Raw genomic sequence first — 27,155 nt, 5'->3', positions numbered from 1 at the left:
CCCAAGGTAAATTGTGTAACATTCAGTGTAATGCTTTTAATTCATGTCTAAATTCAACTGAACTTACAAGCAAGAACTTCCTGTTATTATACTTCTTTAGACAATTTAAATATTTCCTTTTGTTCTCTTGTGGTTGTTTATAGTATATGAAATAACAAATTAAAACTAATATTTCAAGATGTAATACGCACTAAGTAATCTATATGGGTTTAGTTTTTTTGACCTGAAAAAGAAACACTTTCATCATCATTTACACTATCACTGTCTTGCCAGAGGCATGCAGATATGACAGTTTAGATGCCCTTCTAAACAGCATATATCCCAAACCCTTCGTTTAGATTGCAGGCACTGTACTTCCCATCTTCCGGACTCATGTCTGGCTAACTGGTTTTCTTGAATCCCTTTACAAAATATTACCTTTCTCACACTCCAACTGCTCATCAAGTCCCAAAAATCACTTCTCCACTCACTCCTATCTAACATGCTCACAGTGGAATAAGTAAGGACCCCAATGGAAATAAGTCACTTTGTGTGACTTTCTTGGGTTATCCTAGGTAATCTACACTTATGATACTATATATTAAAATTTATATACATTGTAACTATATTTATCTATACTGTACCTGAATAAACTTACACATATACCTGCTGTATGTCCAAACCCCCTTGCACGCAAAACTTCCTTTACCCCCATCTCCAACCTTTCCTAGGACGACCTCTACCTTGCCTTCCCTCCACTACAGATTTATACACCCTCCAAGTTATCTTATTAGGATATAAATTAGTTTTTTGAGGTATTTCAGGGGCAGCGCCTGGTGCGTAGAGGCTTTGTTGCGCCTGAGGAGCCCCTTGAGAAGTCCTTGCAAGCAAAAACATCAAGTGGTTCAGGGAGTAGTTCTTCACACAGTCCGAGTAACAGCTTATCAAGAGGGGATGCCAGTAGTAGCAAGGGTGGCATTAGTAGTGGTAGGTCATCCTTGGACCAGGAGGCTGAGGAGGCTGTGCTCTGTCAAGGTAAATTGTACTGCCCAAATTATGTTGGATATAGTTTCCAAAAGTGGTATAATTTTGATAATGTATAACATGAAATAACAAAAGGATAAATTAGCAAATAACATATTCTATAATATCCTGTAAGACTAGCAATGACTTTTAGGGCATTTTGCATTAATCATTTTCTATCTTCACATTACTGTTTGTCACATACAGTGTTAGTTTTCTTACTTGACACTATGAAATGTTCTCTTATTATGTTTCAGAGTTGCGGGTATCAACTCCTGCTGCAGATATAATGGCAAGCATTGGCATTTCTGACTTGGAAGCCACCCATGTTAACATCACTGATGAAGAGAAGGAGCAGCTCAGAGCTTCAGATCACTTAGGGTACAAATCACATTCCTGATTAATTTATTATTGTAATATGTTATATGATGCTAGAGTTCTTGTGGTAAGACAGTGATTAAATGAATGATAGTAAGTGTGACTTAAAGAAGGATAACATTCACCATCACTCATTCTCAAGCTGACTTTCCAAAAGTGCATGAACATCTTAGTTCAAACGACCCTCTGATATGTAGTATCATTCCTATCCTTCAGTGACTGTAGCAAGCGAAAAATGAAGCCACAGTACTGTATGCGAATTTTAAGTCAAAAAAAAAAAGAGAAGAATTAATCAATTAGGAAATCAGAGACTGTTCATTATGTAAATATTTGTCTAGGATGAAAGGATACAATAAGAAGAAATGCAAGGACTGAGAATACACTAGGAAGAAATGCAAGGACTGAAATATCCAGAAGATTGAATAATAACAACAAAAGGAAGGCTTATGATGTGTGGGATGGTAAACAGTTATTAATATAAGATAAACAAAGTAAATTTTACACTAATGAAATCCAACAAAGCTGTTAGATGTCTAAGCCCTCTGAACTGTGATGTTGGGGCCCTTCTGGCAAGACAGTGATTGAACGAGTGGTAATGAAAGTTTTTTTCCTTTATCACCCTACCTTGGTAGGAAATGGCTGGAATGTAAAACAGTGGAATGCATTTAATTATGGCTCAAAATCTACAACAGAGACATGGCTGTGAATTAAATGATTTTTTTTTCAAGTAATATGCATATTTTCAAAGATAATAAAATATATATGTGCCAGGGGTCTCCAACTTGTGCACAAGTTGGATTCCTTTGTTTCAATTTGCAAGTAAGTTATTATCTGGAATATTGGAAGAGAGATGTGGGAGAAAGGATAGAAGAAAACTATTTGAATTATTTTCCCTAGAATGGGTAATGTGTGTGTTAAAACCCAAGATAACCCAGAAAGTATGCAGTATGACTAATTTTTATTGGGATGTCCAAAATATATAGTACTTTTACTTTCTGTATTATTTTCTGTGTGAGTTTGTGCTATAAATATACAGTATATATTTCCCTTTGACAGAGGAAATATGGTTGATGTTGGGATAACAGAACGCTCACTCGCTTCCCGGCCATTTCTTCAATCAACTATTGCATCTTTGGACTGCTCGGAAAATGACTATGCGTCTCTGTTTGCATTGTGCCTCCTGTATGCACTTGGTCATAATCAAGGTAAAGGAACTATTTATATGTATAGATTCACGGGAATTAGTAAGTCATAGTAGTCTATTAACATAACTGTCTTTACATGTGAACCAAAAAAAGTTAAAAAAAAAAAAAAAGTTTCAGTTTCAGGTTAAGAGAGCTGTTAATAATATACAGTGGACCCCCGGCTTACGATATTATTTCATTCCAGAAGTATGTTCAGGTGCCATTACTGAACGAATTTGTTCCCATAAGGAATATTGTGAATTAGATTAGTCCATGTCAGACCCCCAAACATACACGTACAAACGCACTTACATAATACACTTACATAATTGGTCACATTGGGAGCTGATTGTAAAGCGGGGGTCCACTGTATTTTATAGGCTGTTCACAAAACCCTTTCCTGTTTCAGAAATGGTTAAAAAAATATGTAAATACAGTTCTGTGCATATGATAGCATAGTTATTGTATCATGATGTTCCCTGGCAAATGAATTGGGCATGATGACCCTATCAAATGGCTCCACATGTCCACCTGATATCACTCCTTTAAACTTCTTGTGGAGTTTTGTGAAAAGTTATGCTTTTCAAATATTTGTTGTTGACATTGAACCACTCTGTTAGAATAAATGATGACATTGGAAAAGTCTTGTAGGATATGTTGGCCTATTAATGTGTAATGACTTGGAGTATCGGTTTTGTGTGTTAGGGGCACTAGAGGTGCACATGTTGAGGCTGCACAGATTAGACAACCATGAACCTGTATAAAAATACTTATTTTAGTTCAGCCGTCATTTGCAAAAAAAAAAAAAAAAATGTATTTTCATATCTTACTCTTTTATGAAAAGAATTTAATGGAATGTGTGGATACTGCATTTTATTTGCTTTATTTTCTGTAATACATTTTTAATGCAATACAGTTTCATATGACTAAAGATAAATGGAATCTAAATAGCTTAACAGTTCTCTCATTTGAAGAAAATGATTTTCTGATAAAGAAGCCAGGTGACAGTCCTCTTTATTTCTAGTTTGATTATGGGATAGTTGCAAGGCAAGAAATAAGATAGTGTGATTGTTTTCACCTAGAGTATCCAGTTCTGCACAGAAAATAATTTCTTTTGCATGAACCAACAACCTGCTGGGCAGTGAGAGGTGGCTTGCTAGTTATACAGTGCAGGGGAATCCCAACATACCAATACACGAGTTATGAACTTCCACATCTACGAGTGAGGTTCATGAGAAATACTGTAATTTAAAAAGTATTTGATTTATGAAGACCAGTACATAATTACAAATGTGTGTGAAACACAAACATACATTGTGCTATTTTCTGTAGGAAAATAGATTGCAAGTTGCAAAACAACTCATTTGTAAGTTGGAACACTAGGAGTGAAGCTCATTTGTTGGTTGGGGCACCAGGAATGAAACTAATTTGTTAGTTGAAACACCAGGAATGAAACTCATTTGTTAGTTGTAGCACCAGGAGTGAAACTTGTTAGGTTTAATGTCAGGAATGAAACTCGCTTGTTAGTTGGGGACCCCCTGTATATAAATATGCAAATCCCTTGCATCCCCATATTTTAGGTGTATCCATCATATCTTTCAGTAGGTATAACAAATACTGTATGTTGCATACATGGAAAATCTATGCTGCATAGTGTATACAGTACAGTATATAATAGTATGGTAATTTCTCTCGAAAAGAATTCTCTTGGATTTGGAATATAAAATTTTTAATATATGAAACTGTATGTTTGTAAGAATTATAAAAAAATTCATGAATAAGTGCAAAAATTCTTCATTTTCAATTTGGATTTTTTTTAATTTGGATTTTTTAAACGGGAAATAAAAGGTTATATTCAAAATTATTTATAATTTGGAACTAGACATTATATTATTTCTTTCCATCATTTACATGAAATTACAACTTAAAATGGCAAAATATCTACTGGAGATAGTTATGCTACACTTAATCTGTATGCTGGTAAACTGACAAGGCACAAGATAAGGAGGGAGAGAAGCTGAGTGATATATTCCATAGGCATTTGTTGGAAAAAATAAACTAAATACTGGATTAAAGTGCTATACAGTACTCCAGAGTATTCATTGTGTTTATTGGGGTTGTGACTCGCTTCTTGGCTCTGCATTACTGGTTTGTGGCCTCCTGGACCCTCTCATATCTACTCTGGAAACTGTGTATGGAGGTTTGCTGCCTCTCCTTTCTCTCTTGGCTCTTTCTGCCTGCTTATCATCCTTGAATTGTAGGAGCCAGGATATTGTGACTTTGTTAGTTGTGAATTGTTGCAGCCAGGGTATTATGACTATATTAGTTGTGAATTATAGCAGCCAGGGTATTGTGACTTGGTGGTTAAACTGAGGAAGTACTTCCTAGTGTTATGATTTGTTTGGACTTTTATCTTCCACTGATGTCTTCTCACCCTTTTGCTTCTCATTTGGAACTGGTTTTTCTTTTCTGCTCTGAACAATCCTCTTTAGTATCTTGTCTCATATCTTTCTTTTTCTCTCTCATCCAGTTATGTTAGGTTTAAGTGCTTCATTTCTGGAACCAGCTTAGTTGTATACTTCTGAACATTTTCAAACTTCAGAATGTGCTTTCTCAGGTGTGGGCTCAATACTGGTGCTGAATATTACAAAGCAGACCTGGCATATTTCATGTACAATATTCAAAAGGATTTATGTTGAGGTTTGCAAAGGAAGTTCTAAGATTAGCTAGACTTGCAGTGGATTATTGTTTTTTGCTACAAATATAAACTTTTATGATTCAATACTTGCCACACATTTATAAATTCTGAAAAGGTCCCGATCCTAATGTGTTTAGTTTAATGGTGGAGAATTGTATATTAATACTGAATCATCATCAGAAGTCAGCTTAGCATTGGAAGAGAAAGAAAAAGAGGAATAGGAGGAGGAGTAGTAGGAGGTTATAACAGTTTGGTGAGGGGAGGGGGTAAGAATTTAGAGGAAGGAGGGAATAAGTTTGGTGGGGGAGAGCATGGTGGTGGGGGGATGGGAATAAGAATAGGAAGAGAAATGGTTCCATGGAAGGTAACGGAATACAGTAAAAGTTTTAGGGAAAAGTTTAGTTGGTGAAAGAGGAACAAATAGTTTAGTGGGGAGGGGGGAAGGGGAGCATAAAGAATTTAGAAGGGGTAAGGGAGAAGAATTTAGTAAAAAGAAGAGAGGGGCAACACCTTGGTAATGGAGGGTAGGTGAAAGAACTTGGTAAGGGGAATGGAATGGGGAAGAATTTGGCAGGAAAAAATGGGTGTAGAGTTTAGTAGGAAGACAGTGGTTGAGTTGGAGACTGCTTCTCCTCCCCTGCAAACTCAAATAGATAATTTACAAATTACTGGGACTTTTTATGATTAATGCATAAATACAGGACTCGACTCATCCATGCATTCAAAATTCATTATACTGAATAATTAAATTATGGGTTGACAATGAATTACATACCTGAGGCATTTTTTGAACCTGAACACAAATGTAATAAAATCCTGGCCAGAGGTACAAACTAACTCATAGGAAGGCTACAAAACAGAAGATGAGAACAGTACTATATATTTAAGCCTGGCACTATGGTTTTTCAGCAGTGCTGCTTGAGATTCTGAAAAGGACCTGAGTGTGAAGCCAGAATATATGGTGCTTGTCTTGGCTTCTATTTTGTCTTCTCTGAGTTCTTGCTAATATTTTGGATGTTCCAGATCTTGTATTAACCTCGCAGTATCAGTGTCCATTTACAGGTGGAAAATGTTTCTTTAGATACAGTGTGATTTTCTTGTGCTCATCTTAATAATCCCAGATTGCAACTAACTCTGGTGTCTTTCTTTGCTACTGCCTTACCATGTGATCTTCCAAGATGGTAGGAAATGCATTTGTGTTGCATGCTCAGTAATAGTCATGTCTCAGTTAATTGCTTTCTGGATGTCCAGTTATTTACACACTTGCCAGTTTCATGTTTCTTTGTAAAACAAAGTTATATTTAATACACTGGTCATCTCCCAATGAGGTAGGGTGACCCAAAAAAGAAACTTTCATCATCATTCACACTATCACAGTCTTGCCAGAGGCATGCAGATACAACAGTTCAGATGTCCCTCCAAACAGCATAAATTCCCACCTCTTGTTCAGATTGCAGGCACTTTACTTCCCACCTACAGGACTCAAGTCTGGCTAACTGGTCTCCCTGAATCCTATCACAAAATATTATGTTGCTCTTTATTTGCATTAATTCAAAGAAAATATCTGAATTGGAGAGAACTTCTGAATTGACATTTGAAATTTTTTACCAATATTTGGAAAGCTCTGAATTTTGGAGATTATGCTTAAGTCAAAATTACTGAAAATATCTTGGAAAGACAAGATAATATTTTCAGAAATTAGAGAATTTCTCATTTATAATTTAGATTGTAGTAACTCCTCCTCCTGTATAAATTACTAAGTTTTAAAAAAAGATACTTTCGTTTATCTTTTTAGGTTACCCTGCCTCAGTGGGATACGGCTGGTTTGTTAAAAAAAAAAATAGATTGTATCATACATGAGGTCAATTCAAATTCAAAATTTTATTTCCTGAATTTGAGAGAATTCTAAATAGAAGAATTATGAATGAATGTAAGAGAGTGAAAGTGAGAGAGGGAATGTACTTGCCTAGTTGCGGTTGCAACTAGGTGAGTGTGTGCGAGAGTGTGAAGAGGTGCGAGAGTGTGAAGAGGTGCGAGAGTGTGAAGAGGTGCGAGAGTGTGAAGAGGTGCGAGAGTGTGAAGAGGTGCGAGAGTGTGAAGAGGTGCGAGAGTGTGAAGAGGTGCGAGAGTGTGAAGAGGTGCGAGAGTGTGAAGAGGTGCGAGAGTGTGAAGAGGTGCGAGAGTGTGAAGAGGTGCGAGAGTGTGAAGAGGTGCGAGAGTGTGAAGAGGTGCGAGAGTGTGAAGAGGTGCGAGAGTGTGAAGAGGTGCGAGAGAGTGAAGAGGTGAGAGAGAGAGAGATTGTGGTTGCAGGGGTCGAGACACAGCTCCTGGCCCCGCCTCTTCACTGATCGCTACTAGGTCCTCTCTCTCTTTGCTTCCAGAGCTTTGTCATACCTTGTCTTAAAGCTATGTATGGTTCCTGCCTCTACTACACCACTTGTTATATTATTTCACTTCCTGATGACTCTATGACTGAAGAAATACTTCCTAACATCCCTATGACTCGTCTGAGTCTTCAGCTTCCAATTGTGACCCCTTGTTTCTGTGTCCCCTCTCTGGAACGTGTGTGTGTGTGCGCGTGTGCGTGCGTGTGTGCGTGCGTGTGCATGTGTGCGCGTGTGTGCGCGTGCTCACTTAATTGTAGTTGCAGGAGTCGAGAGTGTGAGAGAGAGTGAGTGTTTACTGAAATAATATCACATTTGTTTCAGTTGTCATTTACATTAATGGTAGAGTGAATCCTCTAATTAATGGACTAACAGGGGGAAGGAGATGTAAGAAATTGCCAGTTGTCTGACACTTCCAAATTATGAAAATAATTTTTCATGAAAAAAACTCAGATGGCTGAGATGTCACTGAGACACACCAGACTCACTCTTCTTAGTTCAAGTTTCTGCATAACACTGAGAATGACGGATTTCGTCTTGCACCACCACCACTTGCTTTAGAAGCCATTGTTGATTGCACTTTCTTTAATATGTTAAAAAAGTCACAGAAAACGCTGTAAATCCAAGAAAGATTGGAGACTGGTTGACGAGTGTAAACATGAGTAAATACGAACAAGAAACCGAAGCAGGTTGCCTATAGCTCGTTATGGCCCATACTGGACAAATGTCAGAGTCACTGGACTTGGTCCAATGCTTAAGAAGACAACCGGACACTACTTTAATGGACAGAATCCATAATTAGTGACTGACTGATGACTGATGCGTTCAACATTTGTCTGGCCATTTTTTTCTGAAATTGCTGAAATTTGTTAAATGCAGGTCAGTTAATGGGAGGTTTTACTGTATTTTTATACTTTTAATCTTTTTCATTATTAATATTTAGTATAGCAATTTGTTCTAATTTGTGCTGCCTGAGTGGTTAGTAGTGCAGAAAAAGTATTACGAAGGTCATAGCTGTTATTTTATCAGATCCCATTCTGTATAGTTACATCTTGTATACATTGCAAAGTGTTTTCTTATAGTACAATCTCATCATGTATGCACATACCACCTCAGAACTTCAGATAATGCTATAGATACTGGATGTTCTACTGATTTATTGGTTAGCAGTTACTTTTATTAACCCTTCAAGGATAGCTCCCAAGATTCCTGGAGTGACTCACAATCCAGTCAAAAGTTGAAATAGGCTCATAAGCCTCGTCTTTTTATTTTCCGTGCTTCAGTGATTGGTTGTTGTAATGGTATAGTTAGTGTTTTTTAACTCGATGGCTGTCTACCACCAAGGCAGGGGTGACCCAAAGAAGAAAGCATGTTCACCATCATTTATGGAATCACTATCTTTACAGTGATTGAATGTATAATGCTTGTTTAGTTTGTCTTATACAGTACCAATTTGTGAGTATCATAGCACCATAGTGCTGCAAATTGGGCTGTATGTGTCGTCATTATGTATTGCTGATTACTCATTTGTAGCTAAAGGAGCAGTAGTATACAGTCTTCAGAGCAGCATTTAATTATTGTAATTGTAATTATTGTAAGTTTCCTGGGGTTGTAGCACTTACTGCTTTATTTTTTAGTAAACCATTCCATTATTTTACCATTCTATGAATAAAATCTTTCTAGTATCCTTTTGGCATTTCTTTGGTTTCTAGTTATGGCCTTATGTTCTGCCTATCAGCCAGCCAAGGTTTGCATGTACAATGTTATCATCTTTTCATTATCACTTGTATTTTTTTTTTATCTCTGGGAGTCATTTTGTTAATTGTTTTTTATTGCACTGATATCTTCTTTCTTTCTTTCAACACACCAGCCGTATCCCACCAAGGCGGGGTGGCCCAAAAAGAAAAACGAAAGTTTCTCTTAAATTTAGTAATTTATACGGGAGAAGGGGTTACTAGCCCCTTGCTCCCGGCATTTTAGTCGCCTCTTACAACACGCATGGCTTACGGAGGAAGAATTCTGTTCCATTTCCCCATGGAGATAAGAGGAAATAAACAAGAACAAGAGCTAGAAAGAAAATAGAAGAATACCTAGAGGGGTGTGTATATATATGCTTGTACATGTATGTGTAGTGTGACCTAAGTGCAAGTAGAAGTAACAAGACATACCTGAAATCTTGTATGTTTATGAGACAGACAAAAGACACCAGCAATCCTACCATCATGTAAAACATTTACAGGTTTTTGTTGTACACTCACTTGGCAGGACGGTAGTACCTCCCTGGGCGGTTGCTGTTTACCAACCTACTACCTAGGATTGCACTGATATATTTATGAAATTGTTTGTAAACTTGGTAGATAACTTAAAAAATAAAAATTGGTCAGTGACGTCTTTAGACAGTTTTTAATAGAAGAACAAAATTTAGTTTCAGTATTTACATAAAAAGAAAAAAATTAAGGAAAGTTTAGTTGTCATTAATAAAGCTGTTGTCAGGGAGCAAATAAGTTTAATCTATCACAAATACTTTTCTCAAAATAATGTACTATACAGAAATTTGAAAAGACGTTTTGGCAATAAGTGTTATGAAAGTAACAAACTGTGTAAAGCACAGGATATGTATTGGGAACCAATCTTGTGACTTGACTCGTGCAAGACTACTGTATTGATTAGTCCACTGGGTACAAGGTTTAGAAGTTTTGGTACATTGTTGCCTAGCAAGTATAATGGTGATACAGATCAGTGCTCAGTAGTCTTTACACAGTTTAATTTACACACTTGCTTTTATTAAATGCATGAAATCATTAGGAGATTTGTGGTATATCTTACACCTAAAAATAATTATATTTTTTTTAAAGTGTTAAAAATATACTTTTAACATTTTGTAACATTAAATCGTGATTAATTCCGCTGCTAAGAGGTATCCCTCTGTGTTATAGCATTGGCTTTGGTGTTTAAGCATGAGCTGATTCCATCCTTTATGTATTTTAACAACGGTGAAATTATTTCCGCTGTCTTGGTTTTAATAGATTTTACATTTGTTGAATATATTCCTGTTAGAAATAAACAGAGCAAAAAAGTATAACATATCTTGTTTGAAAAATACTAAATGCAGCATTTTTCTTGTTTGAATAATTTCAAGTGTTAATTTATTCTTATATTCATTTTGATGTGTGTTAATATCTTTACATAATGTTTAAATAACTGCATTTAGCATCTCTATAAATAAGGGTTTCTCTTTCCTTTTATAGGTATCAATCAAGAACTTTTGGATTTGGTGGTGGGAAGTGGAGATACTTCAGACACTAAATTACTTTACAACACACTCTTGGTGGACAAAATGCTTGAAATCATCACTTTGAGTTGTCAGTATAGTAAGTAGGTGATGTATTTTCAATGGTAGTATTGACAGTGTGATTACTTTCATGATACTCTACTTGTCATGTTTGGTATTGGTGTGTACCTCTGAATTATGACTATTTAGCAGGTCATGGAAGGAGAAACTTTTTTTAATCTATTTTCTAACTTTTTGTATATGCATGTCTATGTCTTAAGAGTAAATTGTTGTAAAGTTTTCATTTAAATACACATTCAGATATAATTTTCAACAAGTGTATATACTGTATGTGTTTATTATAAATGCTTCTACATAATTTATTTTGGTATAATATTTGAATGCTACAATTGATAATTTTTTCCTTCTTTAAGTTGGCAAATGGTATTTAGGATATTGTCAAATTAGGTTGCATTTTTTAAGAGAGAATGGCATTTGTGGCACCTGCAGATTCACGTGTGCGTGTAGCTACCCTGGAAATGGCCATCTTAGTGTTGAAGCAGCTAATTGGTGTAGGGTCCAGCAGTTGCAGAAAACACACCAGTTGTCTTCGTGACCACCATTTAGCATCACTGGAAGGTGCTCGGGAAGAGGCAACACTTATGCTCAGGAATTTTTATAAAGTCAGTAAACTTCTTTTTTTTTTTTTTGATTTCCCTAAATTCCATATGGTATTTGTTCTTTTACAAAAGGTGGTGTTTACAAAAATATTTTTCTTATACAAACATGTGGGAGCATTTTTTATTTTATTAAAGGGAATGTTTACAGGTATTGGGTTATTCTAAATATAAAGATTCATACTGATTCATGATTGGTTAGAAACTAGAGAAAGTGCAAAGGTTTGCAACAAGACTAGTCCCAGAGCTAAGAGGTATGTCCTACAAGGAGAGGTTAAGGGAAATCAACCTGACGACACTGGAGGACAGGAGAGATAGGGGGGACGTGATAACGACATACAAAATACTGAGAGGAATTGACAAGGTGGACAAAGACAGGATGTTCCAGAGATTGGACACAGTAACAAGGGGACACAGTTGGAAGCTGAAGACACAGATGAATCACAGGGATGTTAGGAAGTATTTCTTCAGCCACAGAGTAGTCAGTAAGTGGAATAGTTTGGGAAGCGATGTAGTGGAGGCAGGATCCATACATAGCTTTAAGCAGAGGTATGATAAAGCTCACGGCTCAGGGAGAGTGACCTAGTAGCGATCAGTGAAGAGGCGGGGCCAGGAGCTCGGACTCGACCCCCGCAACCTCAACTAGGCGAGTACAACTAGGTGAGTACACACTGATAAATCTCAAGGTTCAGGGAGAGTGACCTAGTAGCGACCAGTGAAGAGGCGGGGCCAGGAGCTTGGACTCGACCCCTGCAACCTGAGTCAACTAGGCGAGTACAACTAGGTGAGTACACACACACACACACACACACACAAGGAGATTAGTAGAAGAGCCAGAAACGAGTATGCGCAGATAAGGAGGGAGGCCCAGCGACAGTATGAAAACGACATAGCATCGAAAGTCAAATCTGACCCGAAACTGCTGTATAGCCACTTTAGGAGGAAGACAACAGTCAAGGACCAGGTGATAAGGCTGAGGAAAGAAGGTGGAGAACTCACAAGAAACGATCAAGAGGTATGTGAGGAGCTCAACACGAGATTTAAGGAAGTATTTACAGTAGAGACAGGAAGGACTCTGGGGGGACAGACCAGATGGGGACACCAACAAGGAATACACCAACAAGTGTTGGACGACATACATACAGATGAGGAGGAGGTGAAGAAACTGCTAAGGGACATAGATACCTCAAAGGCAATGGGACCGGACAACATCTCTCCGTGGGTCCTTAGAGAGGGAGCAGATATGTTGTGCGTACCACTTACCACAATCTTCAACACATCCCTGGAAACTGGGCAACTACCTGAGGTATGGAAGACGGCAAATGTAGTTCCCATTTTCAAAAAGGAGACAGAAAAGAGGCACTAAACTATAGACCTGTGTCATTGACGTGTATAGTATGCAAAATTATGGAGAAGATTATCAGGAGGAGAGTGGTGGAGCACCTGGAACGGAACAGGAGTATAAATGCCAACCAGCACGGATTCACGGAAGGCAAATCCTGTGTCACAAACCTTCTGGAGTTTTATGATAAAATAACAGAAGTAAGACAAGAGAGAGAGGGGTGGGTTGATTGCATCTTCTTGGACTGCAAGAAGGCCTTTGACACAGTTCCTCACAAGAGATTAGTGCAGAAGCTAGAGCATCAGGCGCATATAACAGGAAGGGCACTGCAATGGATCAGAGAATACCTGACAGGGAGGCAACAACGAGTCATGGTACGTAATGATGTATCACAGTGGGCACCTGTGACGAGCGGGGTCCCACAGGGGTCGGTCCTAGGACCAGTGCTATTTTTGGTATATGTGAACGACATGACGGAAGGGTTAGACTCAGAAGTGTCCCTGTTTGCAGATGATGTGAAGTTAATGAGGAGAATTAAATCTGATGAGGACCAGGCAGGACTTCAAAGAGACCTGGACAGACTGGACACCTGGTCCAGCAAATGGCTTCTCGAATTTAATCCTGCCAAATGCAAAATCATGAAGATAGGGGAAGGGCACAGAAGACCACAGACAGAGTATAGGCTAGGTGGCCAAAGACTGCAAACCTCACTCAAGGAGAAAGATCTTGGGGTGAGTATAACACCGAGCATGTCTCCGGAAGCACACATCAATCAGATAACTGCTGCAGCATATGGGCGCCTGGCAAACCTGAGAACAGCATTCCGACACCTTAGTAAGGAATCATTCAAGACACTGTACACCGTGTATGTCAGGCCCATACTGGAGTATGCAGCACCTGTTTGGAACCCGCACTTGATAAAGCACGTCAAAAAACTAGAGAAAGTACAAAGGTTTGCAACAAGGTTAGTTCCAGAGCTAAGGGGAATGTCCTATGAAGAAAGATTAAGGGAAATCGGCCTGATGACACTGGAGGACAGGAGGGTCAGGGGAGACATGATAACGACATATAAAATACTGCGTGGAATAGACAAGGTGGACAAGGACAGGATGTTCCAGGGAGGGGACACAGAAACAAGAGGCCACAATTGGAAGTTGAAGACACAAATGAGTCAGAGAGATAGTAGGAAGTATTTCTTCAGTCATAGAGTTGTAAGGCAGTGGAATAGCCTAGAAAATGACGTAGTGGAGGCAGGAACCATACACAGTTTTAAGACGAGGTTTGATAAAGCTCATGGAGCGGGGAGAGAGAGGGCCTAGTAGCAACCGGTGAAGAGGCGGGGCCAGGAGCTAGGACTCGACGCCTGCAACCACAAATAGGTGAGTACAAATAGGTGAGTACACCACACACACACACACACACAATCGGACTGACGACACTGGAGGACAGAAGGGTCAGGGGAGACATGATAACGACATACAAGATACTGCGGGGAATAGACAAGGTGGACAGAGATAGGATGTTCCAGAGAGGGGACACAGGGACAAGGGGTCACAACTGGAAGCTGAAGACTCAGACGAGTCACAGGGACGTTAGGAAGTATTTCTTCAGTCATAGAGTTGTCAGCAAGTGGAATAGTCTAGCAAGTGAAGTAGTGGAGGCAGGAACCATACATAGTTTTAAGTAGAGGTATGACAAAGCTCAGGAAGCAGAGAGAGAGAGGATCCAGTAGCGATCAGTGAAGAGGCGGGGCCAGGAGCTGAGTCTCGACCCCTGCAACCACAATTAGGTGAGTACAATTAGGTGAGTACACACACACACACACACACACACACCACACACACACACCACACACACACACCACACACACACACCACACACACACACCACACACACACACCACACACACACACCACACACACACACCACACACACACACCACACACACACACACACACACACACCACACACACACACACACACACACACACACACACACACACACCACACACACACACACACACACACACACACACACACACACCACACACACACACCACACACACACACACACACACACACACACACACACACACACACACACACACACACACACACACACACACACACACACACACACACACCACACACACACACCACACACACACACCACACACACACACACACACACACACCACACACACACACACACACACACACACACACACACACACACACACACACACACACCACACACACACACACACACACACACACACACACACACACACACACACACCACACACACACACACACACACCACACACACACCACACACACACACACGCCACATACACACCACACACACACACACACACACACACACACAGACACACACACACACACACACACACACCACACACACACACCACACACACACACACACACACACACACCACACACACACACACACACACACACCACACACACACACACACACACACACACCACACACACACACACACACCACACACACACACGCACACCACACACGCACACCACACACAAACACACACACCACACACACACCACACACACACCACACACACACACACACACACACACACACACACACACCACACACACACACACACACACACACACACACACACACACACACACACACACACACACACACACACACACCACACACGCACACCACACACGCACACCACACACGCACACCACACACGCACACCACGCACACCACACACACACACCACACACGCACACCACACACGCACACCACACACGCACACCACACACGCACACCACACACGCACACCACCACACACACACACACCACACACGCACACCACACACGCACACCACACACGCACACCACACACGCACACCACACACGCACACCACACACGCACACCACACACGCACACCACACACGCACACCACACACGCACACCACACACCACACACACACACACCACACACACACCACACACACACCACACACACACACCACACACACACCACACACACACACCACACACACACCACACACACACACCACACACACACACCACACACACACACCACACACACACACCACACACACACACACACACACACACACACACACACACACACACACACACACACACACACACACACACACACACACACACACACACACACACACACACACACACACACACACACACACACACACACGCATGAAGAAAGGTTAAGGGAAATTTGCCTGACGACACTAGAGGACAGGAGGGTCAGGGGAGACATGATAACGACATATAAAATACTGAGCGGAATAGACAAGGTGGACAAAGACAGGATGTTCCAGGGAGGGGACACAGAAATAAGAGGTCACAATTGGAAGTTGAAGACACAGATGAGTCAGAGAGATATTAGGAAGTATTTCTTCAGTCATAGAGTTGTCAGGCATTGGAATAGCCTAGAAAGTGATGTAGTGGAGGCAGGAACCATACATAGTTTTAAGACGAGGTATGATAAAGCTCATGGAGCGGGGAGAGAGAGGACCCAGTAGCAACCGGTGAAGAGGCGGGGGCCAGGAGCTAGGACTCGACCCCTGCAACCACAAATAGGTGAGTACACACACACACACACACACACACACACACACACACACACACACACACACACACACACACACACACACACACACACACAGACAGGTTCAAATGTTGTCAGGCTACATAAATTTATGATTTATTGACATTTATTGAAGATATTGTACAGTGACATTAATCAGAAATAATTTGACTCTCAAGTTTTTATTTTTAATTGTTGCCAAAAATCAGCAAACATAATGCTAATTTATAATATTTCTGCTGCTTGGTACAGCTCAAAGAAAATGTGGTTAATGACATTGAGAATACAGTCGAATACTTAATTTTGTTTTGTCATTATTTTTACCAAAGAGTGAAGAGATCTTCTTGGACATGTTTGAGGATGAGTGGCATGAGATGCACCGGAAACCCCTTAATGTGGAGTATCTTCTGCAAGATGCTTCTGTATTATTACCACCAGCAGGCACACCACTCACTGGCATTGACTTTAATAAAAGATTGCCCTGTGGAGAGGTATGTTCATTTGACTATTGGAATAAGAGTTTTTATAGTGAAAATATCAATAAAAGTATCATGTTGTACTGTTGAGTAGTTGAACCAGTTCTGGGAGCCTTAGTAACTTTTGGGTTTCTAGAATTTAATGTTAATAATAAGTAATATTATTTGATAATATGGCACAATATTTAAATAATATTTTGATGATTCCCCCTTTATGCATTTTATTACTTATGTTTTTGCATCTATATTTTGCTTTCATACATCTGATTTACTTTTTTTCTTGTACTATATAATTACTTCAGTTTTTTCTATATTTGTTAATCCAAGAAAATAGCAAAGGTAGAATTCTTAAAAATATCACGTCTAAGGTTGAACGAGCACGACGAGCCATGCGAGTGTTCTTCCTGGTTCGAGAGATTACCTTGGCTGTACGTGATGAGCCAGACAGCCACTTGCCTCTGACAAACCCTGCTGCCTGTGTCCAAGTAGCTGATGTTCTAGATCTTAGTAAGTGTGGTGTGTGTGTATGAATACTTCCAAATGAGAAATTTTAAACTTAGTTTGATTTTGTGTGAAGAGAATGTAAATGAAAGTAATAAAGCAGGAGGTACAAAGGAAGGGAACTAGTGGATACTTATTTAGATGAATTTCTAGAGTAGCAACAGTGACTAGTATACTTTTAAATAATGGCAAGTCTGGCCTGGGGCCAGACTGTGAGAGTAGGAAAATTCTCAAGCTTTCTAAGGTACGTATATGAAAAGTATGGCACTTGAAATATCTTTTTTGTATTAGGAACTTTCTTTTTTTTTTTTTTTTTTTGCTGGTTAATTAAATATTAAATGGATTTTCAAATAAAAACTTTTTTCAAATATCAACAGTGTTAATTGTGATCTTGCTAGCATTATATTGTATTGGTGAGTCATAATGGCTGTTCTAGTTGAAAACAATAGCTCACCTGGGTAAATAACCTAACATATTGTTCAATATAAAAATTAGTATACTGCAGTGAATTTGTATGGTCATAATATATATCTTATAAATGCTCCTTTTGGGCAATAGTGACCCGATTATAATATGTACAGTGCTTTTTCAGATAACAGTGACCTGATTGCCTGCGTGGTTATTCCTCGGGATGGACAGCGCACCAAACGCTTTCTAGTGATTGATGTCATTCAGCTGATCCTTGTGGAACCAGACTTGAGGAGACTAGGCTGGGGAGTGGCAAAATTTGTAGGTTTTTTACAGGTAAGCCAGGCATTTTCCCAAAATAAAAATAAGGTTATGAAAATTCAGTAGAGACTCTCTTAACTTAACAATGGAGTTCCATTCCTAAGACCATGTCAGTAAACGAATTCGTTGCCAAGCAAGGAGCATACTATAATGGTAGTGGGTTTGTGTCAGCCATCTTTGATATTGTTTTAATGTCACCTTTACACCATTTATAACATTTTTAGTATAATATTAAATGTTTATACAGTAGTGTACTGTGTATTGTAATAAACAGAATAGAGGAAATTAGCTCTAATATACATTATTTAGGAATGAATACTGGTCAGAGAGCCTGTTGTATGTCCGAGTCATTGGTAAATGAGTACGTCGCTAAGTGAGGAGAGGCTGTATTTAGATAACGGCAAAATAATAATAATAATAGTAGTACATACTATTAATTATAATTGTGATATACAGTGGACCCCCGCATAACGTTGGCATCGCATAGTGTTAAATCCGCATAGCGATACATTTTATCGCTAAAATTTTGCCTCGCATAGTGCTAAAAAATTCGCTCAATGCGATTCGTCCGAGACACGTCCATGCGGCCTGAGCCAGCCTCACTTGTTCTGCCAGTGGCATTGTTTACAAGCCAGCCTCCGCGGTAACATTCAAGCATACAATCGGAACATTTCGTATTATTGCAGCCTTTTTATAGTGATTTCACTTGAAAAATAAGTGACCATGGGCCCCAAGAAAGCTTCTAGTGCCAACCCTACAGGAATAAGGGTGAGAATTACTGTGGAGATGAAGAAAGAGATCATTGCTAAGTATGCAAGTGGAGTGCGTGTCTCCGAGCTGGCCAGGTTGTATAGTAAACCCCAATCAACCATCGCTTCTATTGTGTCCAAGAGAACGGCAATCAAGGAAGCTGTTCTTGCCAGAGGTTTAACTGTGCTTTCGAAACAGAGATCGCAAGTGATAGAAGATGTTGAGAGACTGTTATTGGTGTGGATAAACGAAAAACAGATAGCAGGCGATAGCATCTCTCAAGCGATCATAGGTGAAAAGGCTAGAAAGTTGCACGAGGATTTAATTAGAAAAATGCCTGCATCTAGTGGTGATGCGAGTGAATTTAAGGCCAGCAAAGGTTGGTTTGAGAGATTTAAGAGGCGTAGTGGCATACATAGTGTGATAAGGCATGGTGAGGCTGCCAGTTCGGACCAAAAAGCAGCTGAAAAATATGTGCATGAATTCAAGGAGTACATAGACAGTGAAGGACTGAAACCTGAACAAGTGTTTAATTGTGATGAAATGGGCCTGTTTTGGAAGAAAATGCCAAGCAGGACCTACATTACTCAGGAGGAAAAGGCACTCCCAGGACATAAGCCTATGAAAGACAGGCTTACTCTTCTCATGTGTGCCAATGCTAGTGGTGATTGCAAAGTGAAGCCTTTATTAGTGTATCACTCTGAAACTCCCAGAGCGTTCAGGCAAAAGAATATCCTCAAGGCTAATTTGTGTGTGCTATGGAGAACAAATAATAAGGCATGGGTCACTAGGGACTTTTTCTATGACTGGGTACACCAAGCATTTGCCCCCACTGTGAAAAATTACCCAACTGAAAAGAAATTAGACCTTAAGTGCCTCCTGGTGTTAGAAAATGCCCCTGGTCATCCTACAGACTTGGCAGAGCGACTTTGTGGGGACATGAGCTTCATTAAGGTGAAGTTTTTGCCTCCTAATACCACTCCTCTCCTGCAGCCCATGGACCAGCAGGTTATTGCAAACTTCAAAAAACTGTACACAAAAGCTCTGTTTGAAAGGTGCTTTGTAGTGACCTCAGAAACTCAATTGACTCTAAGAGAGTTTTGGAGAGAGTACTTTAATATCCTCAATTGTGTAAACCTTATAGGTAAGGCTTGGGAGGGAGTGACTAAGAGGACCTTGAACTCTGCTTGGAAGAAACTGTGGCCAGAATGTGTAGACCAAAGGGATTTTGAAAGATTTGAGGCTAACCCTGAGAATCCTATGCCAGTTGAGGAATCAATTGTGGCATTGGGGAAGTCCTTGGGGTTGGAGGTTAGTGGGGAGGATGTGGAAGAGTTGGTGGAGGAGGACAATGAAGAACTAACCACTGATGAGCTGCTAGATCAACTTCAACAGCAAGAGGCCACACCTGAGGAAATTGCTTCGGAGGAGGGGAGAGAGAAATTGAAGAAGTTGCCTACTTCAAAGATTAAGGAAATCTGTGCAAAGTGGCTTGAAGTGCAAACTTTCATGGATGAAAATCACCCTCAGACAGCTGTTGCAAGCCGTGCTGGTGACTATTACACTGACACTGTTGTGAAACACTTTAGGAAAGTCATAAAGGAACGAGAGGTACAGGCCACTATGGACATATATGTTGTGCGGCAGAAGTCCAGTGACTCTGAAGCTGGTCCTAGTGGCATTAAAAGAAGAAGGGAAGCAACCCCGGAAAAGGACTTGACACCTTAAGTCCTAATGGAAGGGGATTCCCCTTCTAAACACTAAAACCATCCAGTCTCCCCTCCTCCCATCCCATCAATCATCACCACATCTTCAATAAAGGTAAGTGTCATGTAACTGTGCATGTTTTCTTAAGTTTGTGTGTATTAAAATTAATATTTCATGTGATAATTTTTTTTTTTTCATACTTTTGGGTGTCTTGCACGGATTAATTTGATTTCCATTATTTCTTATGGGGAAAATTAATTCGCATAACGATAATTTCGCATAACATTGAGCTCTCAGGAACGGATTAATAGCGCTATGCGGGGGTCCACTGTATGTGATAATGAGTGTTTCCTTTTTTATTTTTTTTTGAGTCTTCCTGTGTTAGTGGGAAACGACTGTCATGGTAATAAGAAAGAAAATTACAGTATTTACAAGGAAATGTAGTACTGTACTGTATATAGGCAACAGTACTGTTTTTTTTTTTTTATTTACACATTGTCCGTTTACCACTGAGTCATTATTACCCAGTATCTCATCTTCATTAGATAGAGAGGGGCACTACTGATAAACCTGAAATATTGAAATGAATTACAGAAGGGGATTAAAAATATTTTACAACACTTGTTCTCTATGCATAGTATAAGGTATCTTCCACATTTGTTCCATAGGAAACTAGTGCCCTCATATTTCCTTGCTCTAATGTAGAAGTGTTTGAAAAATAGTTTTGCCCTCAAGTTGTACACTGCCAAGTCTGTTATATAGAGGATTGAATGAATGATGGCAAATACATAAATTTTTTAATTTTTTTAAACGGCAAATAAATTTTTATGTAGTACATAACTGTATACCTAATTCTTTTAGGATTTAGAAGTGAATGGAGATAAAGATGATTCTCGAGTGCTACATTTAACCATCCACCGGCCATCTGCATCATCGGGAGTCACTGGAAGACCAACCACTCCCCTCTTAGCAGCAAAATTTATTTTCGATGACCATATACGATGTATGGCTGCTAAACAAAGGTCTGTACACTGATAATTTTCAAAAGTAAAATAATAAATTTTCTGTGATTGTAAAAAAAAAAAAATCCATACTGTTTCATAATTTTTTCCAGCCTGAGCATTGCATGCACCCATTATTGATTTCACTAAAATAAAAAAGAAATTGAAGGCATATACAATTCAGGATGGTGGACCCCAACTTAAGAATTCCTGAGTTATGAACATCCACACATGAACAGGGTTCAAAAGAAATAATATTCAAATACTGTAATTATTCTAAGATTACTGATCTGTAGTTATGAATGTGGGTGACATACAACCATCCCTTTTTTAATATTGGTTTCTATAGGAATATTAGCCCCAAGTTATAAACATCTCTTTATAAGATGGAACACCAGGATTGTAACTTAGTCATTAGTTGGGATCTCCTGTACATATATTAACTATGTTGCTCTCACTTGTATCATACCTCATACTATTTACTACTTATTGATTGATATTATCTATCATGGACAGACTTTGATATTTTTAATTCCCAGATTAACCAAAGGGAGGATGAAAGCACGACAAAGAAAATTGCACCAGATTGCTCGGTTATTAGAACTCCCAGGCCATTTACAGCCTTGTCCATCACCACCAGCACACGCCCTTCACACCATGAGACAAGAAGCCCATAGTGAGTTGTCTTCCTTGTAATGCATAGTTAATAATCTGGATTGGTTGAGCTGTAAGGAAGTCCTATTTTTCTTTCTACAGTTTTATTAGTTTAGTTCTCACCCTGCAAACAAAACTGTTCATCCTTTCTCCCTCCTTTCTCACATCCCACTTTTTCTTTTTCTCCTCATCTCTTGTATGTCATTATCTAGTTGGATGATAGGAAATGGAGAATTTGCCTTCCAGGAGTTTAAATGTGATCTGTTTTATTTCTGGTTTGTTGCATCAAATATTTTGCTGTAAGTGAACACAATTACTTTGTTGATATTCTTGTGTGTGGGTGAGTGGCGAGACACTGACAGCACATGGCTGTCTTTCCCCAACATGTTTTACCATATTTTACAACTCTCATAATAACACAGCAGTTTCATCTACTGTAAACTTAAGGTACACAGACACCAGCACTACCACAGAATACAATTCTGCAAGTTCTTATTTGGCTAAAACATGTTCGGGTTGATTAGCCACTACTCCCACCACCTCTTTCTGTAATTAAATAAATATAAGTATGACAGTGCAGTACAGTTGGTTCTAGGTTGGCATACTGTTTGTATGATTTTTTACATTGTTGAGGAGAGTCTTATTTATTATGTATACAGTATAGAGGTGAAGTGTAATACATGGTCTTGAATTCAAAGGAAAAAAGGTATAACAGGGATACCTAGATACTGTAGTGGCTGTCTGTACAATATTACTAACATAAATTGGATTAAGCTTTTACATGCAAACACTGCAGAGGGAATGCTGAGTATATTTTAAAAAAGTATGCAGTATATACTGCCTCGGAGGGAGACGGCCGACTAGTTGAAAAAAAAAAAAATATTTTAAGAAAAACAAAGTGACATTGGCAAACCTAAACCAGCTTAGATAACTCAACATTAAAAAAAATTGAAGTGCCAGTAAACTCTAGGGACCATACTTACTCAGTTATGAAGGGACAGCAAGAAAATTATAATATAAATGAGAATTTGTAAGCTTAACTTTAACATTAAAGCCATCACTGCCTGTTCCATTCCTATTCATCTGCTTTCTCTCTCCCTTTACTTATTCCATCTTTCCTCATTATTATAATCACAAATATAATACGTAGAGTACATTTATTTAAAAAAGTGTTAGATAAGTATTTTGAAGATATTGATATAAATTTAGTACAATACCAGAAACTGCTGTAAATGTAATACTTTTAAATCTGGACATTTCCCACCAATGTAAGATAACTCAATGAAGAATATTAATGAATTTAGTAATTTACATATTTAGTTACCTACTACTTTTAGTTGTCTTCAGTGACACTAATAGCGTAAGAGGAAAGAATTTTAACCTATGTCCCTACAGGGAATATATTCTCATGTATAAACAATATATTTTTGATACTTGCCTCTCTGGAGGGACCAGCACTGGGAGTTATCTGGTTATGGTTCTGGGGACCATAACCTTTGTGCTTTGGTCTTGAACCAGGCCTTCTAAATTGGAAAGAAAATCAGTATATGGAATGTAAGTAGATGTTTGTAAGATTTACCTGTCATCTTACATGTTGATGAATTAGGAAAAAACATTTCTGCCAGGGTGCAAAACACTTAGCAGGGCTTTGTTTCATACTTGTATGACAGGACTGTAGTACCTCCCTAGATGGTTTCTGTCAACCATGTTTTGCTGCTTTGATTTTTCTTGGTATTAGTTATTATCCAACTGCATGCTAGAGCACTTGAATTGCATTTTTTAAGTGCTTAATTAAATCCACAAATATAGTAAGTTTACTTAAATTTATGGTTCTTGATGTCATTTTCATAGTGTAGTTCTTATAATTGTTCATTAGAGAATTTTAAGTAGAATGTTACGAGGAAAGTAAATTGGAAAACAAAACAAAAATTGGTGGCTTTATAGTGGTTTTTAAGTTTAATGAGGGAAGACTTTTATTTTTTGGAGCATTCTTAGTAACATTTTTGTTTCCTTTTTTACAAATTTGCATTTGCAAATAATTACACTTTTTAAGTTACTGTATGTAGATCATCATCATGGGGGAAGCACTGAATCCTTAGGAGTCATAGAGTGCCTGTGGAATGAGAAGTAGGCACAAAAGAAAGCTAATTCTGCAGTGCATTTTGGGCAAGTAATCATAAGGCTTACATGTTGCTTAAGAACTAGACTATTATGCATGACTTCTTGTGTAGTTAACTGCAATCATAAGTACAATAAGAAAGGTATCTAATGACAAATGATCAATTGCAAGAGTTGCATATGATTTAAACTGATTCAGTGATCTTCAATGTTGTGGAGGGATTGAATAGGGACAAGGTATATTCCTAGTTACATATGGGAGTTTAAGGAAGGATGGAAGAAGAACAGGGACAAAATTGGATGAAAAACAGGTTTTGTTTGACATAGTGGATTGATGCTTAGATTACATAAGGAGATGAGGTGCTTTTTAGCAAAAGTTCTGAATCAGTAGGCAGATATGGGGCCTTTAGAGACCTTTATTACTACTACTGTTGCTACTACTGTTACTACTACTGTTGCTACTACTGTTGCTACTACTGTTGCTACTACTGTTGCTACTACTGTTGCTACTACTGTTGCTACTACTGTTGCTACTACTGTTGCTACTACTGTTGCTACTACTGTTGCTACTACTGTTGCTACTACTGTTGCTACTACTGTTGCTACTATTGCTACTACTATTGCTACTACTGTTGCTACTACTGTTGCTACTACTGTTGCTACTACTGTTGCTACTACTGTTGCTACTACTGTTATTACTACTGTTATTACTACTACTACTACTACTACACAAATAGCCCTCAGGAGACTGAAACCTACAATGACATTTTGGTCCGACTTGGACCATTAACCAGTGATTAGTTAACCCTTTGACTGTTTACGCCATATAAATACGTCTTATGTGCCACTGTTTCTGACGTATATATACTCAATAATTCTAGCGGCTTCAAATCAAGCGGGAGAAAGCTGGTAGGCCCACATGTGAAAGAATGGGTCTGTGTGGTCAGTGTGCACCACATAAAAAAAATCCTGCAGCACAGTGCGTAATGAGAAAAAAAAAACTGATCGTTTTTTTGGATTAAAACGCCGACTTTGAGGTGTATTTTCTTATAGTATTTATTGCTGTATTTGCGTTTTCATGGTCTTAGGTGATAAAATGGAAAGCATATTACAGAAATAGAAATGATTTTCATTACTTTGACGATGAAAACAACCTTGAAACTGAGCTCAAAGTAGCGGAAATGTTCGATTTTTACCAATGTTCAGGAGTAAACAAATCACACCACACATCCAATACACGTCAACTGGGGAGTCTAATATTCTTTCACTAGTGCACTGATATTATTTATACCATTTTTACAATAATGCAGTGGTCTGCATAACAGTAAATTTTGTATTTTTTTGTATGAATAAAAAATCAAAATAGAAAGCAATAATAATATAAGAGGGGCCTAGAGATGTGACTAATGAACAGAGGATATGTTATTTTAGTGCCAAGAATGTCTACCTTGTTTATTCCGGACCCTGTTTTGAAATAGGCATCTTTTTTAATTTGCGTGAAATTGGCCAAATTGCCAATTTCTGACCACTATATTGGGTAGTTCAAATTGGTAAATGGGCGGTTTCTTGTACTCAGCTGATAGATAAAATGGAGTTTTAACCCTTTCAGGGTCCAAGGCCCAAATCTGGAGTCACGCACCAGTGTCCAAGAATTTAAAAAAAAAAAATTTGTTATTTTTTCTTATGAAATCGTAGAGAATCTTTTTGTGAAGGTAGTAAAACAAAAAGTACGAAATTTGGTGGAAAATTGACGAAATTATGCTCTCGCGAATTTTGATGTGTCAGCGATATTTACGAATCGGCGATTTTGCCGAATTTGACTCCCATTTTAGGCCAATTACATTATTCCAATCAACCAAATTCTTAGCTATTTCACTAGTATTACTTCTATTCTATCGATTGAGCACAAGAAATCGCCAAGTCAACTGTTTCAACTACAAAATAAAGTGATCGGAAATTGTTAATTTGGCCAATTTAACACAAAGTTCAAAATATTCCAATTTCAAAATAGGGTCCAGAATGAACAATGTAGGCATTCCTGGCACTAAACTAACATTTCCTCTGTTCATTAGTTATGTTTTGAGGCTTTACAAATAAATTCCATTTTGATTTTTTATTCACATAATGAATTTTTATTCACACCAAAAAATAGAAGATATACTGTTATGCAATACTGTAATAATTGTATAAATATCATCACCATATTTGTGAATGTATATTAGACCCACCAGCTGACGTGTATTAGACGTGTGAGGTCGTTTCTTTACTCTTGAATATCGGCAAAAATTTAACATTTCTGCTACTTTGAGCTCAGTTTCAAGCCATTTCCAGTGCTAAAACCAATCAAAATCATCTCTATTTCTGTAATATGTCTTCCATTCTATCAAATGAGACCAAGAAATCGCAAATACAACTATAAAAAACATACGAAAAACACTGCAAAGTTGCTGTTTTAATCGAAAAATCATGATTTCATTTTTTTTCTCTCATTATACACAGTGTGCTGCAGGATCTGTTTTATGTGGTGCACACATACCACATAGATGTATTCTCTCATATCTAGGCCCAAATGTACCACTCACAGTTTATCAGAGTGAGCTGAGCTCATGGCGTAGATCTACGGTTTGGACCCTGAACA

General features: G+C 38.6%; 1 protein-coding gene across 11 annotated transcripts in view; it reads left to right on the top strand.

Moving 5' to 3' along the window:
- Positions 1 to 27,155, top strand: part of ema (C-type lectin domain containing ema) — a 65,031-nt gene that overhangs the window by 9,405 nt on the left and 28,471 nt on the right. For 8 of the 11 annotated variants that reach the window (XM_053792832.2, XM_070098705.1, XM_053792825.2 and 5 more), the window contains exons 8-17: positions 786 to 1,014; positions 1,260 to 1,383; positions 2,437 to 2,585; positions 10,895 to 11,017; positions 11,428 to 11,600; positions 16,911 to 17,072; positions 17,426 to 17,564; positions 18,151 to 18,302; positions 21,606 to 21,766; positions 22,285 to 22,421. In XM_053792832.2, the coding sequence (XP_053648807.1) occupies positions 786 to 1,014; positions 1,260 to 1,383; positions 2,437 to 2,585; positions 10,895 to 11,017; positions 11,428 to 11,600; positions 16,911 to 17,072; positions 17,426 to 17,564; positions 18,151 to 18,302; positions 21,606 to 21,766; positions 22,285 to 22,421 (1,549 nt within the window). The remainder of the gene's footprint in view (positions 1 to 785; positions 1,015 to 1,259; positions 1,384 to 2,436; positions 2,586 to 10,894; positions 11,018 to 11,427; positions 11,601 to 16,910; positions 17,073 to 17,425; positions 17,565 to 18,150; positions 18,303 to 21,605; positions 21,767 to 22,284; positions 22,422 to 27,155) is intronic. The other 3 variants (XM_053792827.2, XM_070098706.1, XM_053792826.2) reach the window with 2 other exon arrangements.

The sequence above is a fragment of the Cherax quadricarinatus genome, chromosome 64 (genome assembly GCF_038502225.1).
Source record: "Cherax quadricarinatus isolate ZL_2023a chromosome 64, ASM3850222v1, whole genome shotgun sequence".
Taxonomy (NCBI): domain Eukaryota; kingdom Metazoa; phylum Arthropoda; class Malacostraca; order Decapoda; family Parastacidae; genus Cherax; species Cherax quadricarinatus.
This window is presented reverse-complemented; position numbering and strand designations above follow the sequence as displayed.